Source organism: Budorcas taxicolor, chromosome 6 (assembly GCF_023091745.1).
Source record: "Budorcas taxicolor isolate Tak-1 chromosome 6, Takin1.1, whole genome shotgun sequence".
In the NCBI taxonomy this organism is placed as follows: Eukaryota; Metazoa; Chordata; class Mammalia; order Artiodactyla; family Bovidae; genus Budorcas; species Budorcas taxicolor.
In genome coordinates, this window is record NC_068915.1 from 40,655,322 (window position 1) to 40,681,541 (window position 26,220).

Sequence of the window (26,220 nt, forward strand, 5' to 3'; positions counted from 1 at the left end):
TTCCACCGTTCACTTCTCCAATGTGCTGAGTGGCTAAATTCATTTGATAAATACATTTGGAGTGTGAGAAATTAAGTTTCTGTGATGCTCAGTTTGGTATTAATTCCAGGAATTTCTCAGCTGTACTTTTAAAATAATTTTTATTGGAATATAGTTGATTTACAGTGTGAGTTTCAGGTGTACAGCAAAGTGAATCAGTTATATATATACATATATATACACTCTTTTTTATATTGTTTCCACATATAGATCATGACAGAGTGTTGAGTATAGTTCTCTGTGCTATACACCAGGTCCTTAATAGTAATCTGTTTTATATCTAGTACTGTGTATGTCAGTCCCAGTCTCCCAATATATCCCTCTCCCTCTATTCCCCTCTGATAACCATAGGATTGTTTAATATATCTGTGACTATTTCTGTTTTGTGAATAAGCTCATTTGTACCAATTTTTAGATCCCACATATAAGTGATATCATATATTTGTCTTTATCTGACTTAACTTCACTCAGTATGACTGTAATTTGATACAAAAACTACATTAGTTATTCTGGTACCAAGAAAAAGCAGAGGGGACACTGGCAAGGCCTCCCCTAATGACAGGTATCGCCCAGCTCAAACACCACCCCGTTCCATTAGCACAGTCCTCCCCAGGACTGTAGTTTATTCCCAAACAGGTTAAAAAAAAAAAACAAAACAAAACAGGAAACTGTGTCTAAATAAATTTCAGGTCTTTGTTAACAGAAAAACTGAGGAATATAGAACACTACCTTTTGGGTTTGTACTCCAAAACCACAATATGAATATATATTTCTTAGGTTAAGGTTTAGATATGAATAGTTTTAATGGCCGTGATGTTAATTCACATTTTCTTTCATATGAGTTTCTGTGAGTAGACCAACAGCTTACCAGTATAAAACCTCTGAAAATGTGACTAAAGAAAGTTTATACCCGCAGACGTCATACGGCTTTTTGGGTGGAGGTACCTTGGAAGGTTACAACAGTGATAGGAAGGCAGTGGAGAGGGCTCAAATAACTAGAAATTAGAAATTATGTGCTGAAACGTGCACTTAGAATTATGACTGTTTGTTCCAATGAGGATAAAGAAATATAGAGACTGATGGTGAAAGCAAAAGTATAGTTTATGTTATACAATATTTGTATTTTAAATATAAAAATGGCACTCCACCAGAGTGTCCTCATCAGTTTCCAAAAGGCAGTCTAGTGAGCTTTCACAAATGGTGTGAAAATTATCAACAGAGCGCAATTTTATCGAGGACAGTACACTATCTACATTGTTAGCCACTTACAGAACAAATATGTGCAACCAAAGGAAAGTAACTTCAATTCAACCTCCATTTAATCTAGAACTTTCATGGATTATGAGAGTTTTTAATTTGTACCCCAAGAGGTGAGATTGCAAGTAGTGACCTCTTCAGTGGTTTCTTCTTCGCAATGAAGAAAGATACAGAAATCTTACCCGTCACATGCCAATATGCTAACAAAACTAAAGGGACATGAGCAAGAATATAATGGAGGTTTCATTTTTGGTTTATTTTAAAAGTGACACTGTTTTGTATCTCCTGCAGGAAAATAACAGTCCTAAACTACTATTAGCAGGACAGGTACATACTGTTGCATTTTTCATTACACTAATGAATTTCTACTTATTCATTAAACTTGCCCCCCAGTCCCCCAGCACACACATGGGCACACATGCATGCTGCTTTGGGATCCATGGTGTGCCTTTCCGCACAGCTGACGAGTAGCTGAGTTGCAAGCACTGGCCATAAAAGCATCCACATAAGCTGTTCACCTAATGAGGGGATTGACCCTTTGACATTGGCATTGCAAATGTCAGATCCTTACCACCTAAGTGCACAACCTAGAGTCCCCTTTGACATCTGAGGTTCTTACCATTGTCTCCCAATGAGGCGGCCTCCTGTTTTGTTCTCAAAGATGATATGATCATGCTGACTTCCATAATTTTTGTCATGGAAGATAAATTACTACTTTATAATAATTTTACAAAATTATTACTGTATAATAATCTTATACAAAATTTACTGGTACATTAAGGCACTGAAATAGTTTTAAGTGAACTGGAAACAGAAAGCATCCTCTTCTCATATTTTTCAATCACTTTTTAGGTCCTGTGGATGTCAATATTCTAGCTAAATGTAATCCCTGCTTATCAAATCCATGTAAAAATGATGGCACCTGTAACAATGATCCAGTTGACTTTTATCGCTGCACCTGTCCATATGGTTTCAAGGTAAGTAGAAGCTGTTGTGGGAACCAAGATCTGTAAAAGTAGTTCTCCCTGATGGGTATTTATTATTTGGTTGTGCTTTCTTTATGTGCTGAGAACAATTTTATTTGCACGCAACTTAACTTGACCATTTCTTCTCCAGGGGCAGGATTGTGATGTTCCAATTCATGCATGCATCAGCAACCCATGTAAACATGGAGGAACTTGCCACTTAAAAGAAGGAGAAAAAGATGGATTCTGGTAGGCCATTAGTCTATGATCTGTGTCTGAAGGATTGAAACAAGAATAAGAAAACATGATTTTTTTTTATTTTTAAATCAAAGGGCTTGGTTTTAAAAAGAATATCAGAAATTCAATTCATAAGGAAGGTATATATTAGTCCCTCTCATAGATATTAGAGATATTTCAGTATTAAAAACAGAATCATGGTAGAGAGTTCTGACAAAACGTGGTCCACTGGAGAAGGGAATGGCAAACTACTTCAGTATTCTTGCCTTGAGAAGCCAGGAACAGTGTGAAAATGCAAAAAGATAGGACACTGAAAGATGAACTCCCCAGGTCAGTAGGTGCCCAATATGCTACTGCAGATCAGTGGAGAAATAACTCCAGAAAGAATGAAGAGATGGAGCCAAAGCAAAAACAATGCCCAATGGTGGATGTGACTGGTGATGGAAGTAAAAGAGTAATATTGCATAGGAACCTGGAATGTTAGGTCCATGAATCAAAGTAAATTGGAAGTGGTCAAACAGGAAATGGCAAGAGTGGACATTGACATTTTAGGAATCAGTGAAGTAAAATGACTAGAATGGGTGAATTTAACTCAGATGACCATTAATATCTACTACTGTGGGCAAGAATCCCTTAGAAGAAATGGAGTAGCCCTTATAGTCAGCAAAAGAGCCCGAAATGCAGTTCCTGGATGTAATCTCAAAAACAACAGAATGGTCTCTGCTCATTTCCAAGGCAAACCATTCAATATCACAGTAATCCAAGTCTGTGCCCCAACCAGCATTGCTGAAGAAGCTGAAGTTGAATGGTTGTATGAAGACCTACAAGGCCTTCTTGAACAAACACCCAAAAAGAGATGTTATTTTCATGACAGGGAACTGGAATGCAAAAGTAGGAAGTAAAGAGATACCTGGAGTAACAGGCAAATTTGATCTTGGAGTACAAAATGAAGCAGGGCAACAGCTAACAGATTTTGCCAAGAGAATGCACTGGTCATAGCAAACACCCTCTTCCAACAACACAAGAGAAGACTCTACACATGGACATCACCAGATGGTGAACACCGAAATCAGACTGATTATATTCTTTGCAGCCAAAGATGGAGAAGCTCTATACAGTCAGCACAAACGAGACAGGGAGCTGACTGTGGCTCAGATCATGAACTCCTTATTGCCAAATTCAGACTTAAAGTAGGGAAAACCACTGGACATTTCAAGTATGACCTATATCAAATCCCTTACGACTATACAGTGGAAGTGACAAATAGATTCAAGGGATTAGATTGGATAGACAGAGTGCCTGAAAAACTATGGACAGAGGTTTGTAGCATTGTCGAGGAGGCAGTGATCAAGATCATCCCCAAGAAAAAGAAATGCAAAAAGGCAAAACGGTTACAAATAGCTGAGAAAAGAAGAGAAGTGAAAGACAAAGGAGAAAAGGAAAGATATACCCATTTGAATGCAGAGTTCCAAGGAATAGCAAGGAGAGATAAGAAAGTGATCAATTCCTCAGTGATCAATGCAAAGAAATAGAGGAAAACAATAGAATAGGAAAGACTGGAGATCTCTTCAAGAAAATTAGAGATACCAAGGGAATACTTCATGCAAAGATGGGCACAATAAAGGACAGAAATGGTATGGACCTAAAAGAAGCAGAAGATATTAAGAGGTGGCAGGAATACACAGAAGAACTATACAAAAAAGATCTTCATGACCCAGATAACCATGATGATGTGATCACACACCTAGAGCCAGACATCCTGGAATGTGAAATCAAGTGTGCCTTAGGAAGCATCACTACGAACAAAGCTAGTGGAGATGATGGAATTCCAGTTGAGCAATTTCGAATCCTAAAAGATGATGCTGTGAAAGTGCTACACTCCATATGCCAGCAAATTTGGAAAATTCAGCAGTGGCCACAGGACTGGAAAAGGTCAGTTTTCATTCCAATCCCAAAGAAGCAATGTCAAAGAATATTCAAACTACCACACAATTGCATTCATCTTACACACTAGCAAAGTAATATTCAAAATTCTCCAAGCCAGTCTTCAACAGTACGTGAACTGTGAACTCCCAGATGTTCAAGCTGGTTTTAGAAAACGCAGAGGAACCAGAGATCAAATTGCCAACATCCACTGGATCATTGAAAAAGCAAGAGAGTTCCAGAAAAACATCTATTTCTGCTTTATTGACTGCCAAAGCTTTTGACTGTGGATCACAACCAGCCATGAAATTAAAGGATGCTTGCTTCTTAGAAGAAAACCTATAAGCAACCTAGACAGCATAGTAAAAAGCAGAGACATTACTTTGCCAACAAAGATCTGTCTAGTCAAAGCTTATGGTTTTTCCAGTAGTCATGTGTGGATGTGAGAGTTGGACTATAAAGAAAGCTGAGCACCAAGGAATTGTTTATTTTGAACTGTAGTGTTGGAGAAGACTCTTGAGAGTCCCTTCGACTGCAAGAACATCCAACCAGTCCATCTTAAAGGAAATCAGTCCTGAATATTCATTGGAAGGACTGATGTTGAAGCTGAAACCCCAGTACTCTGACCACCTGATACAAAGAGTGGACTCATTTGAAAAGACCCTGATGCTGGGCAAGATTGAAGGGAGGAGGAGAAGAGGACGACAGAGGATGAGATGGTGGGATGGTATTACCAACTCAATGGACATAAGTTTGAGAAAGCTCCGGGAGTTGGTGATGGACAGGGAAGCCTGGCATGCTGCAGTCCATGGGGTGCAAAGAGTCGGACACTACTGAGTGACTGAACTGAACTGAACTGAACTGAAAAATAGACATTGAGGTATTCTCAGACCATGCGTGCTAAGTCACTTCAGTCATGTCCGACTCTGTGCAACCCTATGGATAGTTGCCTGCTTCTCTTGATGAAATTCTCCAGGGCAAAATACTAGCATGTGTAGCCATTCCCTTCTCCAGAGGATCTTCCCTACATAGGGATCAAAGCCACATCTCTTGCATTGACATGTGAGTTCTTCACCACTAGAGCCACCTGGGAAGTCCTGTTCTCAGAATAGGATGCTGCAAAACCAAGCAATTTAAAAATACATGTGTACATTATATTAAGTCAAATTAGGTCGAGACAAAGTAGTAGCTCTATTGTGCTAATTAATAGCCATGTAGTCCCCTACTGCAAGGCATATATTCATCTGTTGTATATTGTGTGTTCCTTTAAAACAGACAGTGTGTAATGATGAGACGTAGATCCCATTGAAACAGAAAATTAATGATTCATTTCCAAGTCGCAATGTGAGTAGACAGACATGCTGTGAACATTTTTAATCTGGAGTTGTTTAATCTTACAGTACAGTTACTTCAGATCTACTTCATGAATCATGAAACAGAGTTCTTATAATGACACTAATGATTTCACATAAGAAGGCTAATCTACTACTAAAGCTTGTTAGAAATATCACTTTTTATAATACAATATTGGCTTCCCTAGTGGCTCAGCTGGTAAAGAATCTGCCTGCAGCATGGGAGACCTGGGTTCGATCCCTGGGTTGGGAAGATCCCCTGGAGAAGGGAATGACTACCCACTCCAGCATTATGGCTTGGAAAATTCCACGGACTCTATAGTCCATGGGGTCGTAAAGAGTCGTATACGACTGAGTGACTTTCACTTAATAATACATATGCTTCATTTCTACGTTCTGTTGTGAAGTTGTCTCTTTTTCATCGAAACTTTACCCATAGATTATTCTGATACCTAGCGAGATTAAAGGTACAGTGTTTTATGCCAGTGGGGGATAAATTGTATTTGTCAAGGTTTAAAGAGAATATTCAGATTTTATAATAACGAAGAAGACTAAGTTTTAGTCTTTGCTTTGAGACAGGTTTCTTTTTTGTTTTGAGATATCAAGAACATTACAGGTAGGGTAAAAAGTTGTAATTTTTACAAAGTCAGAATCATTCCTCCTTATTTATGAGCAAAGAAGCATGAGTCATTTTATTAGAGTACAAGTCAAGATTAAGATATCTAAGGCTGTAAACTTTGCTCATGTTTTAGACCTGCGAATGTATTGGATTTATTGACTTATAGGACCAGGGGGCTATTTGCCATAGCAAATTCTTGCAGCCAGCATAAATATTCTTTCTCAAATTGTTTCTGATTTGGGGGATAGTCCCTTAAATTGATGCTTGCATCATGTCATTTAAAAGCATTTTAAAAATCAATTTCCTGTTGTTACAAGCTCTGCAACTGATGAGTATATTTAGTTTTTTCAATATTTAGACCATCTGGTTTGAAAATGCAGGAAGATGTCTTTTCTGTTTTCTTCCCCTGGTGTTCAGGTGTATTTGTGCTGATGGATTTGAAGGAGAAAATTGCGAAATCAATGTTGATGACTGTGAAGATAATGACTGTGAAAATAACTCTACATGTGTCGATGGAATTAATAACTACACATGTCTTTGCCCACCTGAGTACACAGGTAGGAAAAGGGAAATTGCTATGCCATCAATCTGCATTTGAAAGCGCCACTGGAGCTATGCTGCATGTGTGTAGTAAACCATTGTATTATTCAATAACTGATTCGTGCTTTGGAAATTAGGTGTAATGTAATAACAGTGTTAAAGATGATTTCAGCCAACCAAATAAAAGTCCTGGCAAGCTCAGTTATAACACAGGCATATTCATAAGGTAACGCTTTCCGTCACAAAGAAAATTATTATACTGAAGCTTTCAGTCCCACAACTGAGTGACATTTTCATGCAATGCACTTCTCCTGTGCAGACCAACCCACCAATATGTATTTGAAAAGGGAGCATTTCTTTACATGGGCAAAACAGAATTAAACATTTGAAATTCTTCATGTCCATATTTGTTTCTTCATTAGAGAGTGACTTCAAACTAAGTCACAGCCAAGAATATATACATCGATCACTTTGGATAATCTTATCGACCATTATCCCCCTTTCCCCTTTTTTTCCTATCTTGATACACAATGTCAGGAATAAGGGTGATAAATCTCATAAGACTATCCAAGCTGATAAACTTCTGCCCTGGATAAACCAATTTGCTGTAAAGTCAACATCAAGTTTATGACTTACTTATTCTGTCAGAATATCTGTTTTGATTGATTTTTGTGGCTCTGAGTAAGAAACTTCATAGTTTCAATCTTGTTTTATTTAGTTTTAAAGTTGATAGAGAAAAGGAGAATGTTACATGTTTTACTTGTAAGAAATAAATGGAGCAGTAGATTCTGTCACTCTATTCAGAGTTACCATTTTCATTTGGCTGGGTATTTTTCATTAATTGTATTTATTTCCATATATATAGTTAAGAATATCAGAGGGTAAAATAGTTCCTTGGATGACTGAGGTGTTAACATCTCTAAACATGAGAAATGGAAGCACAGCTGTATGATTAATTTTCCCAGGGATTCATTGGAAAAGCATTGAAATTTAAGCTTTTATGGCATACTCAAGCTTTGCAATTTAAGAGGTACTTTTCTTGGTGGGAAAATGCTAAATAAAATAATGAGTTTTTGTTTTGACATCCTGGGCCTGTCTGAGAAATTCTGCAGCTGCCTTTTCCATGGTATGATTTATTTTCCACAACAGTGCAGTACCTGATGCCATATGATGTAATAATACTGCTTCCAGTAGAAATTTGAACATGTTGTATCGCCAGTTGCTCTCTTACATGTAAGCAGCCCATGAACTCCTTAGTGGCCAGAATTTGAACTCTTTGTTATGTTACATTAATTAAAGATACTGAGTCAGTCTAACATGTACCCATTCTCATGTGGCTGGAGAGTTCAGGTGTTACATAGCTTCGACATTCATATCAGTATTACTTGTGTCTCACCTCAGGTACTTGCCATTCATATGAGTGCACAAATTCTGAAGCCCTTGGAGATACTCTGAGATTCTGAGTTTTATCGGATTGGGGAATCCAGCCTTGTACAGGCAGCCCAGTGCTTGCACTAAAATCTGGAGCTAGTACCTTCTTAGAATAGTTATTTTATCCCATCATTGTTCTAATCATTATAGAAATAACTTAATTCCCTTAATGTCAGAAGCCTCCTGTAACTATCCTACTCTGATGAGGACAAATTGGACCTGGGAATTTCAAGCATGGTTTGGTTAGCCGATGTGTTCCTGAGCACAGACGCCAGGAATTTTTCTATATTCCTTTACCAACGATAACCTGGACGGGACCACACCACTGCATTCAGGTTCCTACATGCCTTTTTCTTATGATTTACATAAAGCAGCAGTTTCTTCTGAATTGGTTTCCATGAGTCCATCTTTGGCTGTAGATTTGCTATGTTATTCTGTATCCATTTCTTTGAGTCTTTGTTTTTACCTTCTCTTCCTTCCTTTTCCCAGGCTCCCTTCCTACACCTGATCTTCTTGAATGTTTTCTCCACATTAAAGTGATTCAGTTCAGTGCAACTTCCTCTGAGAATTTATTACAAAGCTTCATTTCCCTGCTGTCAGAGCTCTTTCTTTGAAAAATATGCAAAAAAACCTCCAAAGTTTAGCACAAACACTTTTGAACCAAAATGTGACATCTCAAAAAGCTATGATGTGGGAACCTGCCAAATAGTCAAGAGCTATTTGGTGCTTAATAAGAATTGAGACTCTTTTGGTTTTTTCTTTTTTTTTCTCCTGGTCTTATCTATTGCTAATATCAATTTGCCTTAATCCAGGCTAAGAATAAATAAAAATATTGCATTCGATAGAAAGTTCATAGCATACAAAACATGAAGCTATGATCACTGTAACTGTGAGTTGGATTTTGTGGGAAGTGAAGAATTTTGCGAATTGGTATTGGAGCAGATACCTAAACCAGGCAATGTTTGTATCTCATCTACTAGCTGTAGCATTTTTGTCTGTATGTGAAATGAGTTCATTTACAAAATATCAAGCAACCATCTGCAGATTTTGAAATCAGTGCCACATAAGTGGCCTTTAATTATAGGAAGGTATAAATTGGACTCCAGAGCTTTATCCAAGACTGCTTCATCCAAGTCTGCAGTTAAGGAGGCATTTCCTTATATTGTGGCTGCACTGTTGGAGATTTAAGTTTGGAATCTGATTAATGAGCCTGAGATCTTGGAACAGAAACCCTACTGTGCTCAGGGAATATAATAATGTTGTCATTGTTTAAAAATCATTCAAGTTGCAAGTTGCTTTACTGCTTGGAGACTTTTTTACTCTATCTCTCTGAGGCATTCAATGAGAAAATGAACTCTTTACTAGGAGCAAATAAGACTTCATAGGGAAAGCTCGTAAATTACTATGGTGAAAATTTTTACATTTAGCACACGTCAAGAATCAAAATGGATATGATTTGTTAACAGAGAAAATTCAGAGATCTGAAAGCAGTCTCAGAATGAGGTTATGATGTGATGAGCAGGCTATAAAACATGGCTACCCATTTTCAAGTTAAATGAACCACCATTGGGAAATTTATTAAATATATTTAAGCCCATGTAACCAAAATACCACAGTACATAGTTATTGATTTGTTAAAGGACAAAACTCTGTCCTTTCCTACTTCAGAGATTGACAGCATAAATTTTAAGAGTCAGTATTGTCTGTCTGTTTTGTAACCCTTACTCTCCCTTCTTCACCCAAGTCCTCCAAACCATTCTTTTCTACATAATTCGATCCATCATCTGTCCAATGTAGAGCAATATGACTGTTGATTGCTAGAATTCTTTAGACAAGATTAATCTTTGAAAAGTTTTAATTCACCATGACTCTAAATTAAAATGACTGTGTTAAAGATTAAGTAAGACTCTGAAATGGCTAAACAAATAATTTAAAAATCCATTCCAGGATTTCAATGTTAGCTTGAGAGTTGTGTTTTTTCTTACGGTTTAATCATTTTTTAAACGCTATTATTATATGCTTTCTAAAAACAAAGCATTTCTTGAAAGTGAATCGTCAAAGAATTCCTCAAATTAAACTAGCTCAAAAGTTATAAAAAATGAACATTGTAAACATGGCACCCTTGAGATACTGAAAACCTTGACACCTTTTCCTGAATAAGCTCTCGTATGAATTCAGATGTTGCACTGAAAAATGTGGTTTTGCATGTCTCCTAAGAGGCAGAACCCTGTATCTGCTTTGAGACTGTTTCTTAATTAACCCTCTTCTCATAGGACCATATACAAATTTGAAACAAAATTGATCACTTTTTAACCATGGATATTGCTTGATGGGAATGGCATACGTTCAATAAGTGAAAGTTTCCATACAAGTTGGGCATGTAAAGACTTAGCATGTATTTTGCAGAAAAAATTCAGAACATTTTAATTTTTCCATTATCTCTTTGTTTTCCAAATTTCCAATGCCCACACACAAACCATTATGCGCACAGCTTACGAGTAAAGCTGCCTGTGGTTAAGTCGTCTGGTCTAGCTGGGATCTCTCGCTCCCTGTGGTGGCACCCGCCTTCTGCCTCGCTTGCTCCCTGTGTGTGCGCTGGCCCGGCGGTAGGTGAGCACTGTGAGCCGCACTTCAGCCTGCGCTCACCCTGGGCCTCTCTGTTGTTAACGCTGTGCTTTGGCTGCCTGGGCTCTGCTGTGTACTGCAATGTAAAACGTCTCTTGTCTCTTCTGTCTTTGTTGCTGCCAGCTGCTAATCTGAATGAGGTGGAAAAAGGTTAGTTGCCTTTTAAGTCTATTACGATTTTATTTTAGTTTCCCTCTTTCTTTTAAAGCTATATAGATTTCATGGTGTGTATGTGGTAAAAGGAATGTTGACTAAAATGAAATCTGATATGAATATGTCAAATCAGTCATTCAGATCCTTGATATGTGTATAGCTATACTACACACTTACAAAAGGGTGTCTGAAATGCACTTTACCAATTTCTGGAAGGCTGCAAAAGAAGCTTTCTGAGTGGGCAGAAGAAGTGGCAAAAAAGAAAGACTAATGCTTTCTAGTTTCTTCTTGTCTGTATGCTTTTCCTTTTTTAAAGACATTCCAAATGTATTGTTTTTATCATGAAAAATGTAAGTCAATTAGTGCAGTAGGTAGACTGTAGGTAGAAAAAATGTTAAATAGTGAGAATTTTCTCATATTTTTAAATTAATATCTTCAGTAATTTGAAACATGAAAAATATTAAGAGGTGTATACATTTATTAAAACATTTCATAGGATAAAAATTACAAAGCCCAAGAAGTTTTTTTTTTTTTAATGACATCAAACTCATAGAATGTCACGTGTACTAGGCAGTATTTTTAAAGCATAAAAAGATCATATTAAATCCTTGGCATTTATGGTCTGCATGATTTTCCAAATATATCAGGGTCTGAGAAAGGAAGTCCTGTAGTGACAAGGGTGATCAGCGTATTCTGGGAGTCATTATGGAATCTTTGTTGAATTTTTATCTTAAAAATTCAGAATTATACCTAATAATATTATATTTTTACTCATTCAGCTTACCACAGTTTCAAGTGCCAAGTTTAGCGCGTTATCCTAAAAGGGTGCGCTTGTCTTGACAGTTCTAGTTGTATATGTGGCATTAGCAGAGTGATTCAAAGACTCACATGGACTATATTATGTAGTGGCTCTGTCGCCTCTTCATTTTTTTCTGCTACGTTGTTCGGATGATTTATTGGTTGTTCACTTACTCTTACTATGTGCAGAGTTAAGTTAAAAAGCATGAAAAAAAGTTTTGTCTTATTTGAGAATGTAAAAAATATAGTCTATACATTCTCTGTGGATTAATGCATCCAATACCATCCTTGGTCAAATATTGTCTTTTTTACAAGTACTAAAGCAATTGGTGGTTTGGGACAGAGACTTCCAAGGCCTGATTCTATCTCAGAAAACACAATGGCCATTATTCTGTCACAACAATATGTCCTTAAATAGTTATATATATGCATACTCTCAGGAGCAAGCTTGACAGTATGAGTGTTTTAAATCATTATGTGGTTTCATGTATTGACTAAATTTCATGCTTGTGTTTATAAAAGATGTCTCATTTCCAAGAACCTGCTGCTGACTAAATTTGCTTTTAAAAGCAGTCAAATCATTTTCTATTATTTGAATCCCAAGCATAAGTAGAAATGAAGTTTCAACGTCTTTATAGCACTCGGAGTGATCACTCAGAGTGATTTTCGTAAGTAAAAAGAAACTCTGTAACTAGCTGACGTATCCTTAAATTGAACTCTGTTGTTGTTGTTGTTGTTGTTGTTGTTGTTGTTATTCAGTTGCTAAGTTGATTCTCTGCCACCTCATCGACTGTAGACCACCAGGCTACTCTGTCCATGAGATTGTCCAGGCAGGAATACTGGAGTAGGTTGCCATTTCCTTCTCCAGATCTTCCCAACCCAGAGACCAAACCCATGTATCCTGCTTGGCAGGGGGATTCTTCACCACTGAGCTACCTGGGAAGCCTCAAAGAACTCTGTAAATTTGAGCAATGACTTCTATAAAGCAGGACTTCCCTGGTGGCTCAGATGGTAAAGACTCCGCCTGCCAGAACAGGATGCCTGGGTTTAGTCCCTGGGTTGGGAAGATCCCGTAGAGCAGGAAATGGCAACCCACTCTGGTATTCTTGCCTGGAGAATCCCATGGACAGAAAAGCTTGGCAGACTACAGTCCGTGAGTCACAAAGAGTCAGACTCGACTGACCGACTTTAGCTTGTTCACTTACTTTGTATAAAACAGCAACAAAGCGCTTACCTGAAGATGTATGTGTGCTCAGTCACTTCAGTTGTGTCTGACTCTTGGTGATCCCGTGGACTGTAGCTAACCAGGCCCCTCTGTCCATGGGGATTCTCCAGGCAAGAATACTGGGGTAGGTTGCTATGCCCTCCTCCAGGGGATCTTTCTGACCCAGAGATTGGACCTGTGTCTATGTTTCCTGCGTTGGCAGGCAGGTTCTTTACCACTAGCGCCACCTGGGAGTAGGGGTCCAGATGCAAACAAGAGTCTAACTGAACCCATGGCGTGCATTCTAACTTAGGGACCTTCCCCTGGAATTAGTCCCTTCTTATTTGCTGCCATCTTCCAGATTTGGCATTTTTCACATCCCATAGTGGTTCTGACTCATCCGTAGTGCCAAACAAGCTTTCCTTCTGCTGTCTCCTCAGCTGGCTATAAATAATTGACCATCTTGCACATTTGAGAAGGGTAAATCCATAGTCACAAAATTCAGATGCAGACAAGCAATCTACTTAATCTACACATGAAAACAAGAAAGTGTCTAATTGGTGCCTGTATACTTATCCTGATGACCAGGCTACCTTCCATTACATAGGGCAGGTGGAATACTGATGAATTTATGCAGCTAATGGGAAAAGCTCAAATTTCTTATCCAGGCACTAAAATGTATCAACTCTGGGGCCTCTCACAATCTTTAATGACATCTGTCCCACTTCATTTTGATGTTTGAGAATAATGTGGAAGAATGGAAGAATGTATAAGAAAACACTTGAAAATGTTAGATGTCTATACGCCAGAAATATCATGGGCTGTCATAGAGGACAAGTTCAAGTTTTCCATCATTTAATTTCACCTGTCATCATACAGTGACATGGTTTAGATGATTGATGTCATTCTCAGTGATGGAGGAATTCTAACAAACTTTTGATAGAGAAAATTCTACCTAAAATAAGCTATATTCATGAAGGAAATGTCTCCCCCAATGGTTTTCAGTACTGTCTTTTTAAAAAATTATTTTTCATTTTATTTACCATACTCACATCCAAAGGAAAAGATTTATTTATGAATAAGTCTTTGGTTTTCTTTGCCCTCTTATTATGCTTTGAAGTATAGGGAAATATTGAATACTGAAGAACTCTTCAATTTGGCTGCCCTTTTTTTTTTTTTTTTTTTGGTATATATTTGGATTTTCATGCTCTCTTATTAACAGGGGCTCCTTCTCTCATTAATTATGCCTTAGGATGTATAAAGTCTATTTATCAGTGTCAGTATAGTTGCAGTTATACTTGCAGTCTGTTTTAACTGGAGAGAGTACTTTGGCAGTCTAATTAAACTGTGTGGTTTGCATTCATCTTCCAACCTTTGAAAGCCTTTTTAAATGGATTTGAATCTTAGAAAAGATTTTAAGGATCCTGTTTGCTCTATAGTTAATAGACAGCACCCATTGAGCCCAGAAAAACAGTTTAGCTTAACCAAGCCTTAGTCAATATAATTTGGACTCATTTATTTTGAAAACAAAGTTAAATATTTCTGCAGTTTTTGTGGTTGTTGGAATTGGCTGCATTATTTATACATAATGTTCCAATGAGGAAGTACTGAAAAACACCTCCCTTTTACTTATTTATTTGAAGAGGTAAATTTTTCCATTTAAAAAGATTCAAAAGATATTTATTTAGAAAATACATTATTCAGGATACTGTGCTCAGAATTGAAAGTGATATGAGAATACATAAAACATTAGCTCTTGTCAAGCTCGTTGGCTTTGATTCTTCATTGCAAGTTCAGATTAGGTCAGTTATTTCACCAATACGAGGCAATCATTTCTCATTCCAAGAAAGTGAATGGCAAAATATAGCTACTTAACTAGTTTTTAAATAAAGAGACTAGTTTCTGAATACAAAGTGTAATCAAACTTTCTGGCAAATGAGCATTATAGAGCAACCCATTTCATATCATATAGAACAAAAGTGAGAATATAAAATGGTTTTCTTTTTTGAAACATATTAATTCCCATATTTATAACATATTTCCTTGAGCCTTCTGGTTTTGAATTATGATAAACTTTATCTCATGAGAGACTGCACTCTGGCAGTGTTCGTTATGCGTGTGTCCCATTTTGCACACCTTTGAACCAAGAAGACATTTATCAGTGGCTAACATATCTTCAAAAATTCACAGCCCCTCAAGATCAGTTCTCTGTATTTCTATACTAACAGTTGGATTTGCTTAAGTTTAGAGATGTGGGTATGCTCTGGATAGTTTATTGATCATATTATGAAGGTCAATTAACTATTGCTAATTGATAGAACAAACTTCAGGGTAGTAAACACAAGTAAGAAAGCATCAGATTATTGTTAAAAGGAACCTTTAAGAAGAATTTGGAGAAGGCAGTGGCACCCCACTCCAGTACTCTTGCCTGGAAAATCCCATGGATGGAGGAGCATGGTAGGCTGCAGTCCATGGGGTCGCTAAGAGTCGGACACGACTGAGCAACTTCACTTTCACTTTTCACTTTCATGCATTGGAGAAGGAAGTGGCAACCCACTCCAGTGTTCTTGCGTGGAGAATCCCAGGGACGAGGGAGCCTGGTGGGCTGCCGTCTATGGGGTCGCACAGAGTCAGACACGACTGAAGTGACTTAGCAGTAGGAAGAGAATTAGCTCTGTTATAAAAATAAGAAGCAGAAACTCTCTGTTCATAAGTAATTCTTTACTTACTGATGAAAATAAATTCATTTATTATTATCACTACTGATAAGGATACTCACTATCCAGATTGGGGACTGCGCATCTGCTCATGTTAATGTGCTCTGGTGCCTGGGATTATAAGAATGAGCAAACCATGGAACAAATAGGACTGGCCTGGTTCAGTGAAAGAAGAGGAAACAAATACTTTTCTTTCAGATCCAATTCAATTAACCTGTCCTGGAATGGCTCCCATAATCCCATCAGCTGTGTCCACCATCTAATACAGTCCATCCGTCTCCCTTCAAGGTCTGTGAGAGGAGAGAGGATTGTATTCTTTATATGAATAAGAACAAATGAGAAATGTACAGTTTTTAAGGAATTGCATGGAGTTTTTTAAATTGGATAATGAAAAACATTCAAGTCTGTTTATCTTAATCTTTCTCAAACATGCCATTTACACTCATACTTCCTATTGATTCCAGAGTTCATCCTTTCTGTTTCCCATTGGGATAGTCATCATTTGGCAGACAAGATTATCAGGATATCTGAGTTAGCAGGGTAGCCTATCAAGTCCAGCCTGCAAGGGCATACATGAGGCTGGGATCTCAGAACACGAATCTGCTATCAGTGTTCCTTACTCTCTCTTCTTTCTTATATTATCCCTTATGCCATCTGGGTCTCCTTCTCCTTAACATGTATAAAGCATTTTCCTCTGAAAAGCAATCAAATAAGTGCTGTCTTTCACATTTTTCAACAGCCATTGAGTATCTAATTTGTGACAGATAATTTGCTGGCAAATACAATGACAATGAAGAGATACAAAACCATAAAGCTATCCATCCCTTACCCTCAAGTAGTGTAACTTTAGGAAGTGAAATATCAATTTATTTCCAGTAGGTTGCTTTTTTTGACACCTTTCTTTGCTGTGCCAATTCATGTAGAGTAGAATTAGTAGCATTTTTCCAGGTTTTTCTTGATTGAAGGAAGAGCTCACAACGCAAATATTTGAAGAATGATGTGTTTGACCCTTGAGAACTCTGTGGCTTGGGGATGCCATCAGGAATTCAACCAGACTTCCTCCTTTGTTATAAGTGTATTTGAAAATGTCATAACAGATTAAATTTAACACTAGAATTCTGGTTCAGTTATCCAGATTGTGGTCATAAGTTACCTTTCCATTTTTATTAATACCAATGATCCTTTCATATTAAAGAAGAAACTAGCTTGGTAGAGTTTATCAATAGGAATAAGAACAGGCTTCCCTGGAATCCTTCCCACCCCCTTCATACATCCATGGTCCCCCAAATGGACCCTGAGATTATTTCTGTTTCAGAGAAGAAAGAAACTAATCTGCTTATATCAGCAAAAACTAGTGAGAGTTAAGCATTCCAACAGTGTCATATGCCTGTATCTAAAATCATTTGTTATGTTTGTAAATATGGCCAACCTGAATGTACAGTGCTAATTTTTGGAAAAATATAAATGAGATACTTACTAATTAAAACCCACACTTTCTTATTGCTCAGTTAGTGAAAGAAATGAATAATCAACAGAGTTGAGTTGGAAAATTCCTGGAACTCTGATCTAGGGACAACCCCTTCTCTCTTAAGCAAGCTTCGAGAACTGAGTAAGCTTCTGCAAGATATGCTGTTGCCTAAATTTCTTGGTAGATGGAAGGCAACTAATTGTCAATCCAGCAACTCTTCAAAAATGTCTTCTTTTCTAAATGGCACAGTTTACCTTGACAAGAGAAGTCTCTTTAAAGGTAATAGTCAATTTTGTATCTGTGTGGTATATTTTTCAATAATAAAATAATAAGTTATTCAGCCAGTTTGTAGGGCATGATGCTGTCCATATACCAGTCACTAAATGAAACTTAAGGGAAACTTAAGCATCTATCTTATGTCTCTATTTTTTTTCCAGATTTTAACTCCTCCAGAGTAAGGACTTTGTCATGCACATCCTTTTATTTGCTGAGTCTAGTTCAAAATAGTTTCTCCCCAATATATTATTATGAAAATTGTTAAACTAAAGTTAAGTTTGAATTTTGGTCAAGTTAAACAACCTCTCTCCATGTTCATTGTTGAGGAAGTGTAAAGAGTATTTCAGACATGGGAGCAAACAGTCACATGGAATGAAATATAAAAGGAAAGAGCTGCAGAAGGGAGGAAGGAAAGGAAGGGAGGGGAGGAAAGATGTAAGAAGAAAAAGAGTGAGAGAAGAAAAGAGATAGTTGCATAAGCTGAAAGTTTTATTCCCCACTATAAACCCCCACTAATTTAGAATTTACCAGCTATTTTGGTTTACTAGTGCTACCATAACAAACTATCACAAACTGGGTGATTTAAATTATAGGAATTTAATGTCTCACAGTTCTGCAGGTTAGAAGTCCAAACTCCAGGTATCAGTGGCATTGGAGCCTTTTGGGAGAAGTACCTGCTGCAGACATCTCTGCCCGGCCTGTCAGTGGCCATCTTCCCTCTCTGTCCGTTGTATGGGCTGCCCTCTGTGCCGGGTTTCCTTGTCCCATAGGAACATCCTGGGCTTCCTCAATGGTGACAATTCCACCTGCAGTGCAGGAGACACAGGGTCAATCCCTGGGTTGGGAAGATCCCCTGGAGGAGGGCATGGCAACCCACTGTAGTATTCTTGCCTGGAGAATCCCATGCAGAGAGTAGCCTGCCAGGCTACAGTCCCAAGGATTGCAAAGAATCAGACAGGACAGCACAGGCACCTGTAGGAACAGCAGCCATACCAGATTAGGGCCCACCTACAGACCTCATTTTAACCTGATTACTTCTGTAAAAACCCTATCTCCAAATAAGATCCCATTCTGAGGTACTGAGGGGCTGCACCATATTTTTGAGGGGGAACAAATTCAACCCATGACACTACATATTTCAAACTCTGGATTTTTGCCCCAGAAAACCTGATCTTTTCAGTGTTCTCTATGTCACTGAAAGGTAGCTCCAGTCTTCATCCCAGGCTTCTAGAAATCTAGAAGTTCCAGACAGCTTCCTCTCTCCCCTATGCCCACCCAGTCCAACACCAGTTCCCGTCTCTCTTGTTTCCCAAATGTCTCTCCAGACTATCTACATCTCCTCTACAATCACCTGAGTACCAGCTGTGTCATCTCTCACCCATTTGTATCTTTCTCCGTGCAGTCCATCCTCCACTAGAGCCAGAATGTTCTTTCCAAGATACAGATGTCATCTGGCCATCCTCCATCATAAAACCCTCCAGTGGCACCCACTGCTCATTAAGTAGACATTCTGCCTTGTAACCCCTGCTACCCTCTGTGACCTTCTCTGCCACCATGCTCTCCCAGCTCACTCCCAGTGTCTCAGAGCTCATGTTTTCCATGTCACCTCCTGCACGGAACCTCTGCCAGTGCTCTTTATCCCCTCTTCACCTGCAATCCAAGCCCTACTTCTTCAGAAAAAAAAAAACAAACAAAAAAAAAACCTCCTTTACAGTCAGTTGCCCTTCTAGAGCAAACCAGAGCACTTATTAGCCTTCATCACTCAGGTTATTTTATAGTTACTTGTGAAATTATTGAATCAATATCTTTCTCCTCCTCTCATGTATGAGCTCCATGAGAACAGGGATATCATTTTTTGTTATTCACCATCATACTCCTAGCATTAACACAAGTCTTCTTATATAGTATGTACTCAAAATATATGGTGATGTTAAAACCTAGTGATTGGCTACCAGAATCACTTGTTTAAAAAAAAAAGGCACAGGCAGATCTCACCATAGATATCAGGCAGGAAGTTTTTGGAAGAGTTCTAAAACTATTTCAGTGAGTGTGGTAATAAGGAATGCAAATAAAAAGATGACTTAAGACACCAACAGTACAAATGAAGATGAAGGAAGGGCCACATGTGTTTAAGAAGTAGGGAACTTTAAAATTAGGTCCATGGATCTAAACTGAAGCAGGACACAGGCCTGCTCCAGGCACTGTTTCCCATAGGAACCATCAAGTACATTGAGATTTCTGCCTCGTTGCAATACTATGCACAGTATTGGTACCTCAGTGGAATTAAGGTACATGCCGACACTGTTCTTTCTTACCACTGATGCAGTCATGTTAGGCATGATGCTTCCTTTGCTGACTTGCTATCTGCCTTATCTATCTCCTTAGAAGCACTTTGCCTTTAAAAAAGATAGCCACAGTTGACCTTGTACAACTTCAATTCCAGAACCTCATTTTACTCATAAAGAACTGGGGCCCAGAACAATGAAATAGTTCACTTCTCTGCAACTAGTCCATTGTTTTATATCAAATAATTCGCAGAAGATTATTCCAAGCAGTGACTCAGTAACCCACATGTCATTTCACCCAAGTAATAATTGTTTCTCCCCAGGATCTCTTTATGCTGGTTCACTCTTTACTCCAAACAGAGCATTAACTCTGATGATCCAGCTTTTATTGCTCCACCCACAAGGTGACTGTAGCATCTGTCACCCAAATCAGGGCATGTGTATGTGAGTGCATGGGGACACTACTGAAAATCACCCTGGGACAGCAGGTATAAAGCAGGAATGTCCAGAGCAAGCCAGGATATGCAGTCATATTACTGCTACATCAGATTCTTCAGAAAGGCCACAGATACAGATGCTTAGTAAGCAGTGAATTACATCTTCTTCTGGGCTCTGAGCATAACTTGTAGGAGAGGGCATCACTCCTGCCTTACTGCGTCAACAGCTCTCATTAACATAACTGTAGAGCTTAATCATTTCAAACCTCACTGTCTGCCATGCTTAACTGACAGACACAATCAGGAAGAGGTGATCTAAAACCTAGACGTCACTTTCTTACAAAAAAAAAAACCCTCTGTTTAGGACATGTGCTGTTCTTTCTTAACAATTTTCAGTTGATCGTTCACTAACTTCTGTTATCTTGAGAAGGTAACAGTACATTCCCTGGTTGACTCTCTGTTTCTTCTCTAAAACACAGGCAACCAGCCAACACATACACAGAGCTTTACCTTCTCATCAACAGAAAACACGGAAAGCTAGAAGCACAAAGAAGATTAATTTGCTCGTCTGATCAAAAGTGAAATCACAAATGCCAGGCAATGATTGGGTTCCATACTATTGTTTTGTCATTGGGGAGTTTTAAGGGCTCAGGATGAAGCGAAATAAATAGGATTTACTGGGATTTTGTGGAGTTGGTTGGAGCCAAATTATGAATCCAATGTTTGCCTAGACTCTGTCTCTTGAGGGATTTATGAGCACTGAAATTTAACCTGTGTCCAACCACATTGCCCTTAACCACTCCAATGGCCTCAGTTAGCTTTCCCCCAATGCCATGTTAGAACTGAAAGACCTGCGTGTAAGCTAGTAGATTACAGCTCACCTTGCCATCCATTCTGTCACCTCACACACTTTATCATTTCAGGAGAGGAGGGGGCCCTTGATGATATGATATCAAGAAGACCTTGGATCATCACAAAAAAAAATAGAAACAGATTCAGTTAACTTTCCTTTCCTTTATTTTCCCCCTAATTTTCCCACTAACTCAGTACTAGCTCTGACTATACATACATCAAAAAGAAAAAGTACATAGTATCCTCTCAATACTGTGAGGTTTGGGAGAAATAGCTGAGTAGTATTAATAATTAAAAGCATATGAGTGCATTACTGTTAGAGCCTTTTGTTTCCATTCTTCTCAGAAATCTAACACGGTGTTCAAATGTCTAGTTTTCCTTTTACTGGTTTAGGACTAGATAAACCTCCCTGCATTTGTCTATGGAGCTTGCTTCATTTCCCATTTTATATTAACCTTCTATATCTTACCACTGTGAGATGTTATTTGAAAGCTGACTTCCCCCAAATACAGCAGAACACAATTAGAAGAAATTCAAGAAACAGTTCAATGAAAACATTTTTAATATTTAAAAAGTGTTTAAATGATTTTTAAAGGAAAGAACATAAGCTAGTTATTGTTAATGATGAGTGGCTAATCATTAAGTAGAAATTAAAGAGAAAAAATATCTAAAGGTGGAAGTGAAAGAAGTTGAATATAGGTCAACAAGATAGAGTTCCTTCCTTAAAAGGCATGAATGTTTCTTTCACTAAGTATTATTTTATGTCATTATTCCATACCCTAGAGAGATGTTAACGGACAAGGCAATGGCACCCCACTGCAGTACTCTTGCCTGGAAAATCCCATGGACGTCGGAGCCTGGTCGGCTGCAATCCATGGGGTCACTAAGAGTTGGACATGACTGAACGACTTCACTTTCACTTTTCATCTTCATGCATTGGAGAAGGAAATGGCAACCCACTCCAGTGTTCTTGCCTGGAGAATCCCAGGGATGGGGGAGCCTGGTGGGCTGTTGTTTATGGGGTCGCACAGAGTCGGACACAACTGAAGCGACTTAGCAGCAGTAGCAGCAGAGAGATAGAAAGACAAATATTCCAAACATGATGCTCTCAATGATCTTCCAATCAAAGAAAAGAAATGAGATAAACACTAATGAATACCCAGCACACACAAAGCTTACCTTATGTGATTTTCATGAGCATTAAGCGATTACATATTTATGCAATGTTTAATTAAAGCAGTCTGATACACAGCGTGCATGCATGCTCAGTCATGTCCAACTCTTTTTGACCCCATGGACTGTAGCCCACCATGCTTCTCTGTCCCTGGAATTTTCTAGGCAAGAATACTGGCGTGGATTGCCATTTTCCTTCTCCAGGGAATCTTCCCAGTCCAGGAATTGAACTCATGTTTCTTGCATCTCCTGCACTGGCAAGCTCTTTACCACTCTTTACCACTGAGCCACCTGAGAAGCTCCTCCCTAATACATAGCAGTAAGCACTGTTATACATGTTTATTAGTCAATAAATAAATACACAAAATACATGTGCCTCAAGCAAACATGACATATAAAAATTATTGAAACAAATTGATGTATAATGCCACCCTTAATGACATGGAACAGATGGTTGAAAAGATCCAGGAAGATTTCATAAAGAATAGATTATATAATGGATGAGAAAATTGACAGCTGAACTTATTAAAGTTACTAAGGCAAAAGGAAGCACCATTAACCCAAGCATAGAGTTGAGATAAACTCATAAAATAATGAATAGACACAGGCGACAAGAATATAGGGTAGAAGGAAGATTGGGCTTTAAAAGTGAGTCAGACAGTAATGGGAAACAGATAATGCTTTGTATTATTTGTTAGTATTATCATAGTTGGTGATACTTAAATGAAGATAAGTCCTTTGGAAGTAACCAGCCAGCTTTACCAGAGGCAAATGTGCAGCTATGTGATGGTCACAGTGATCTATCATACACAACTTTAGCAATTAGCATTGCTGTTCTGATGGCTAAAGTAATTAGTATAGTTATTAGTATTGATTAATGTGCTGCTATGGATTCTTATGGGCTTCCCAAGTGGCTCATTTGTTAGAATCCACCTGCCAATACAGGAGACCAGGGTTCAGTCCCTGGGTCAGAAAGATCCCCTGGAGAAGGGAATGGATACCCACTCCAGTAATCTTGCCTGGAGAATCCCATGGACAGAGGAGACTGGCAGGCTACAGTCCATGAGGTCACAAAAGAGTCGGACACGACTGAGCAACTAAACAACAACAACATGCTCTTCTTTTAAGACAGATTCCTTATAAAATAATGAAATCTTGATATTGAGGTAGCTTTCAAATTTAAGCTGGCATACCTAGTCTTAAAGCTGTTGTTTAGTCAAGTTTCTTAGGTTGATCTCCTTTCTCACTCCTTACCACCTTAAGTTTATGGAGAAATACTTAACAGAGAATAAAGGGGTGACTCCTGTTTTCTTCTCTTAGAAATGAAGTTCTTTCTCTGTGTTCTGTCTCCAGCTCAGACCTTCTATACTGGTAGATTGGGAGCTGTTTGAGAGCAGAGTCCATTACATCCATCCTTATAAGCCCCAGCATCTAGTCTAGTTTCATCTAGTAAATCCTTATGAACTGTGGTTTAGAATGTGTTAATTGGATTGGATTGGGTTGGATTAGATTAGATCACAATGAATAAGAAGTAAAGCATTTCCTCTTATCGTTTTTCAAATAACTTCTTATTTAGGTATAAAGTGAAGCATACATAGAATAATATTTAAACTGCCTTAGATGTAGACTCTTGTAAAGAGTCTGTATCTAACTGGATAGATTTAATTTGAAAACTGACAGCAGTTTCATCACAGTAGCTTGATAGATTATAATGAATACATTCCATCAAGCAGCATCATTTAAAGTAATACTAGTTGAAAGTAAAAAGCTTTAAATAAACCCTATTTTAAAAATAGCTCATCATGTATATGTTGATAAAAATTCTTTGTATCACAGATTTAAAGACACAGAAAGTCTTCTTAGAAATATATGAGACTTTTAGTGCCATTAGTTCTCTTTAAGAGACAGGAAAAAAACTAATTACACCGCATTGATGTAATTCCAAGCTAAGTACATGTATGTATTTAAATCATGGGAAAAGATCCTTGAAGTTAAATGATATACCAAATTTAGCTGTTGGCAACTATTTCTCTCATTTGGCTAAGTATTCCTTAGAAGAACAGTCTGTAACAAAGAGATTTGCTTCAAACTCCTGATTTTTTAACCAGTGCTGCTTTATACACTTTGAGCATGTAAAAGTTCTAATTGTTTCCTGGAAATGAACAACAGCTGCCTATAGATGTATTGCTTATTCATTTATTTACTGCATATAAAATCATTTAAAGGTAAGGTAGAAAAGGAAAGAACTTTTAAATCTTATATCTTTCCCATTATCTTAAAAATCCACACAATGATCAGGAAAGTGTTCTCACTGAAAATCATATTTGATCTAATGTGTCTGAAAATAACATTTGATTGTGTTATTTGTATATGAAGAAATATCCTGATAGATAATCAGACATCAGTTCAGCACAGAGAGTCTAGAACAGACATGGTTATGCTTGTAGTTCTTATTTATGGATGACAATTATTCTTTATAAACTAGTTGATGGAAAGAAGCGTACATTATCTTGATTGATTCTCCTTTTGCTGTTTTCTTCTGTCATGATGGATGTAGCTGAGGCGTATTTCTGTTGAGCTGTTCCAATAAGTCATAAAAGGGAAACAGTCTTTTTTTCTGGGCTTATAAGACCTTGGAGACCCTGAAGATTTGAGAATTATTTTTTTTTTCAAACATAAAACAACAGAATGAGCCAGATATAAAAGGATACCTACCAAATGATTCTATTTACATCAAGATCAAAAACAGGCACAAATAATCTATGGTCAGGGTAGTGGTTACTTATCCTTGAAGTCAAGCCTCTGGTAAATGATGATGGTAAATGGTGTGTTTTCAGATATGGATGCTGGTTATATGAATGGGTTCAGTCTGTGACCATTTGTTAGCTATTCATTTATCTTTTGAATATATGTTGTACCTCAATAAAAAGTCCAAATAGAAAAGAATGAATAAAAAGTAAAAGCATTCATATTTCCTTTTCCTCCAGTACACTACATTCTGAAGGGGCTCCTACTACTCACAGTTCACAATAGTTGTGCTGTCCCAAGTCATAGAAGTGTTTAGCAGCAGAACCAACATTTTGGATCTTTGCTTCTGTATCTTGTGATTTTTTATTTTTGCCGATCACAAGCTATGCTTACCTCTCAGACCCATGACACGGCCTGCTGGCAGGAAAGCTTTTAACCTCTCTCTGTGACCTCATGCCATTTGCCCTGTTAACAGGAGAGTTGTGTGAGGAGAAACTGGACTTCTGTGCCCAGGACTTGAACCCCTGCCAGCATGACTCCAAGTGCATCCTGACGCCAAAGGGATACAAGTAAGTCTGCGGCTGCACTGAAGCTCACGCCTGGGAGAGGAGGGCCTTTCTTTTTTTTTAGTTATTTAGGTATTTATTATTTATTTGGCTACACCAGGTCTTACTTGTAGCATGCATGATCTTTGATCTTTGTTGCAGAATGTGGGATCTAGGTCCCTGACCAGGGATTGAACCTGGGCTCTCTGCATTGATAACTCAGAGTCTTAGCCACTGGACCACCAGGGAGGTCCCAAGGAGGGCCTTTGTTTAAGGAACCTTCTTCTTTCAGGATCTAGCTTCACACCTTTGCTCAGGATTTATAGGGCATTTTCTCCAGGGTTATTGGCATTTTTATAAATGTTTATTTACAGTATAAACTTTTTTTAGTATACCAAAGAGTTTCCTTTTGTTCTGTGACTTTTCAAGGGAAATTTTGTATGAAATAAAAGGGCCTTTGAATGTGTATGTCTGTGTTTAATCACTCAGTCATGTTGGAATCTTTGCAACCCCATGGACCGTAGCCCACCACACTCCTCTGTCCATGGAATTTTTCATGCAAGAATACTGGAGTGG

The 26,220-nt window shown here is 38.1% G+C and overlaps 1 protein-coding gene across 1 annotated transcript in view; it reads left to right on the forward strand.

The window, feature by feature from the left end:
* Positions 1-26,220, forward strand: part of SLIT2 (slit guidance ligand 2) — a 400,034-nt gene that overhangs the window by 342,096 nt on the left and 31,718 nt on the right. The window contains exons 28-32 of the mRNA XM_052642277.1: positions 2,149-2,273; positions 2,413-2,510; positions 6,810-6,949; positions 11,112-11,138; positions 25,575-25,668. Of these exons, the coding sequence (XP_052498237.1) occupies positions 2,149-2,273; positions 2,413-2,510; positions 6,810-6,949; positions 11,112-11,138; positions 25,575-25,668 (484 nt within the window). The remainder of the gene's footprint in view (positions 1-2,148; positions 2,274-2,412; positions 2,511-6,809; positions 6,950-11,111; positions 11,139-25,574; positions 25,669-26,220) is intronic.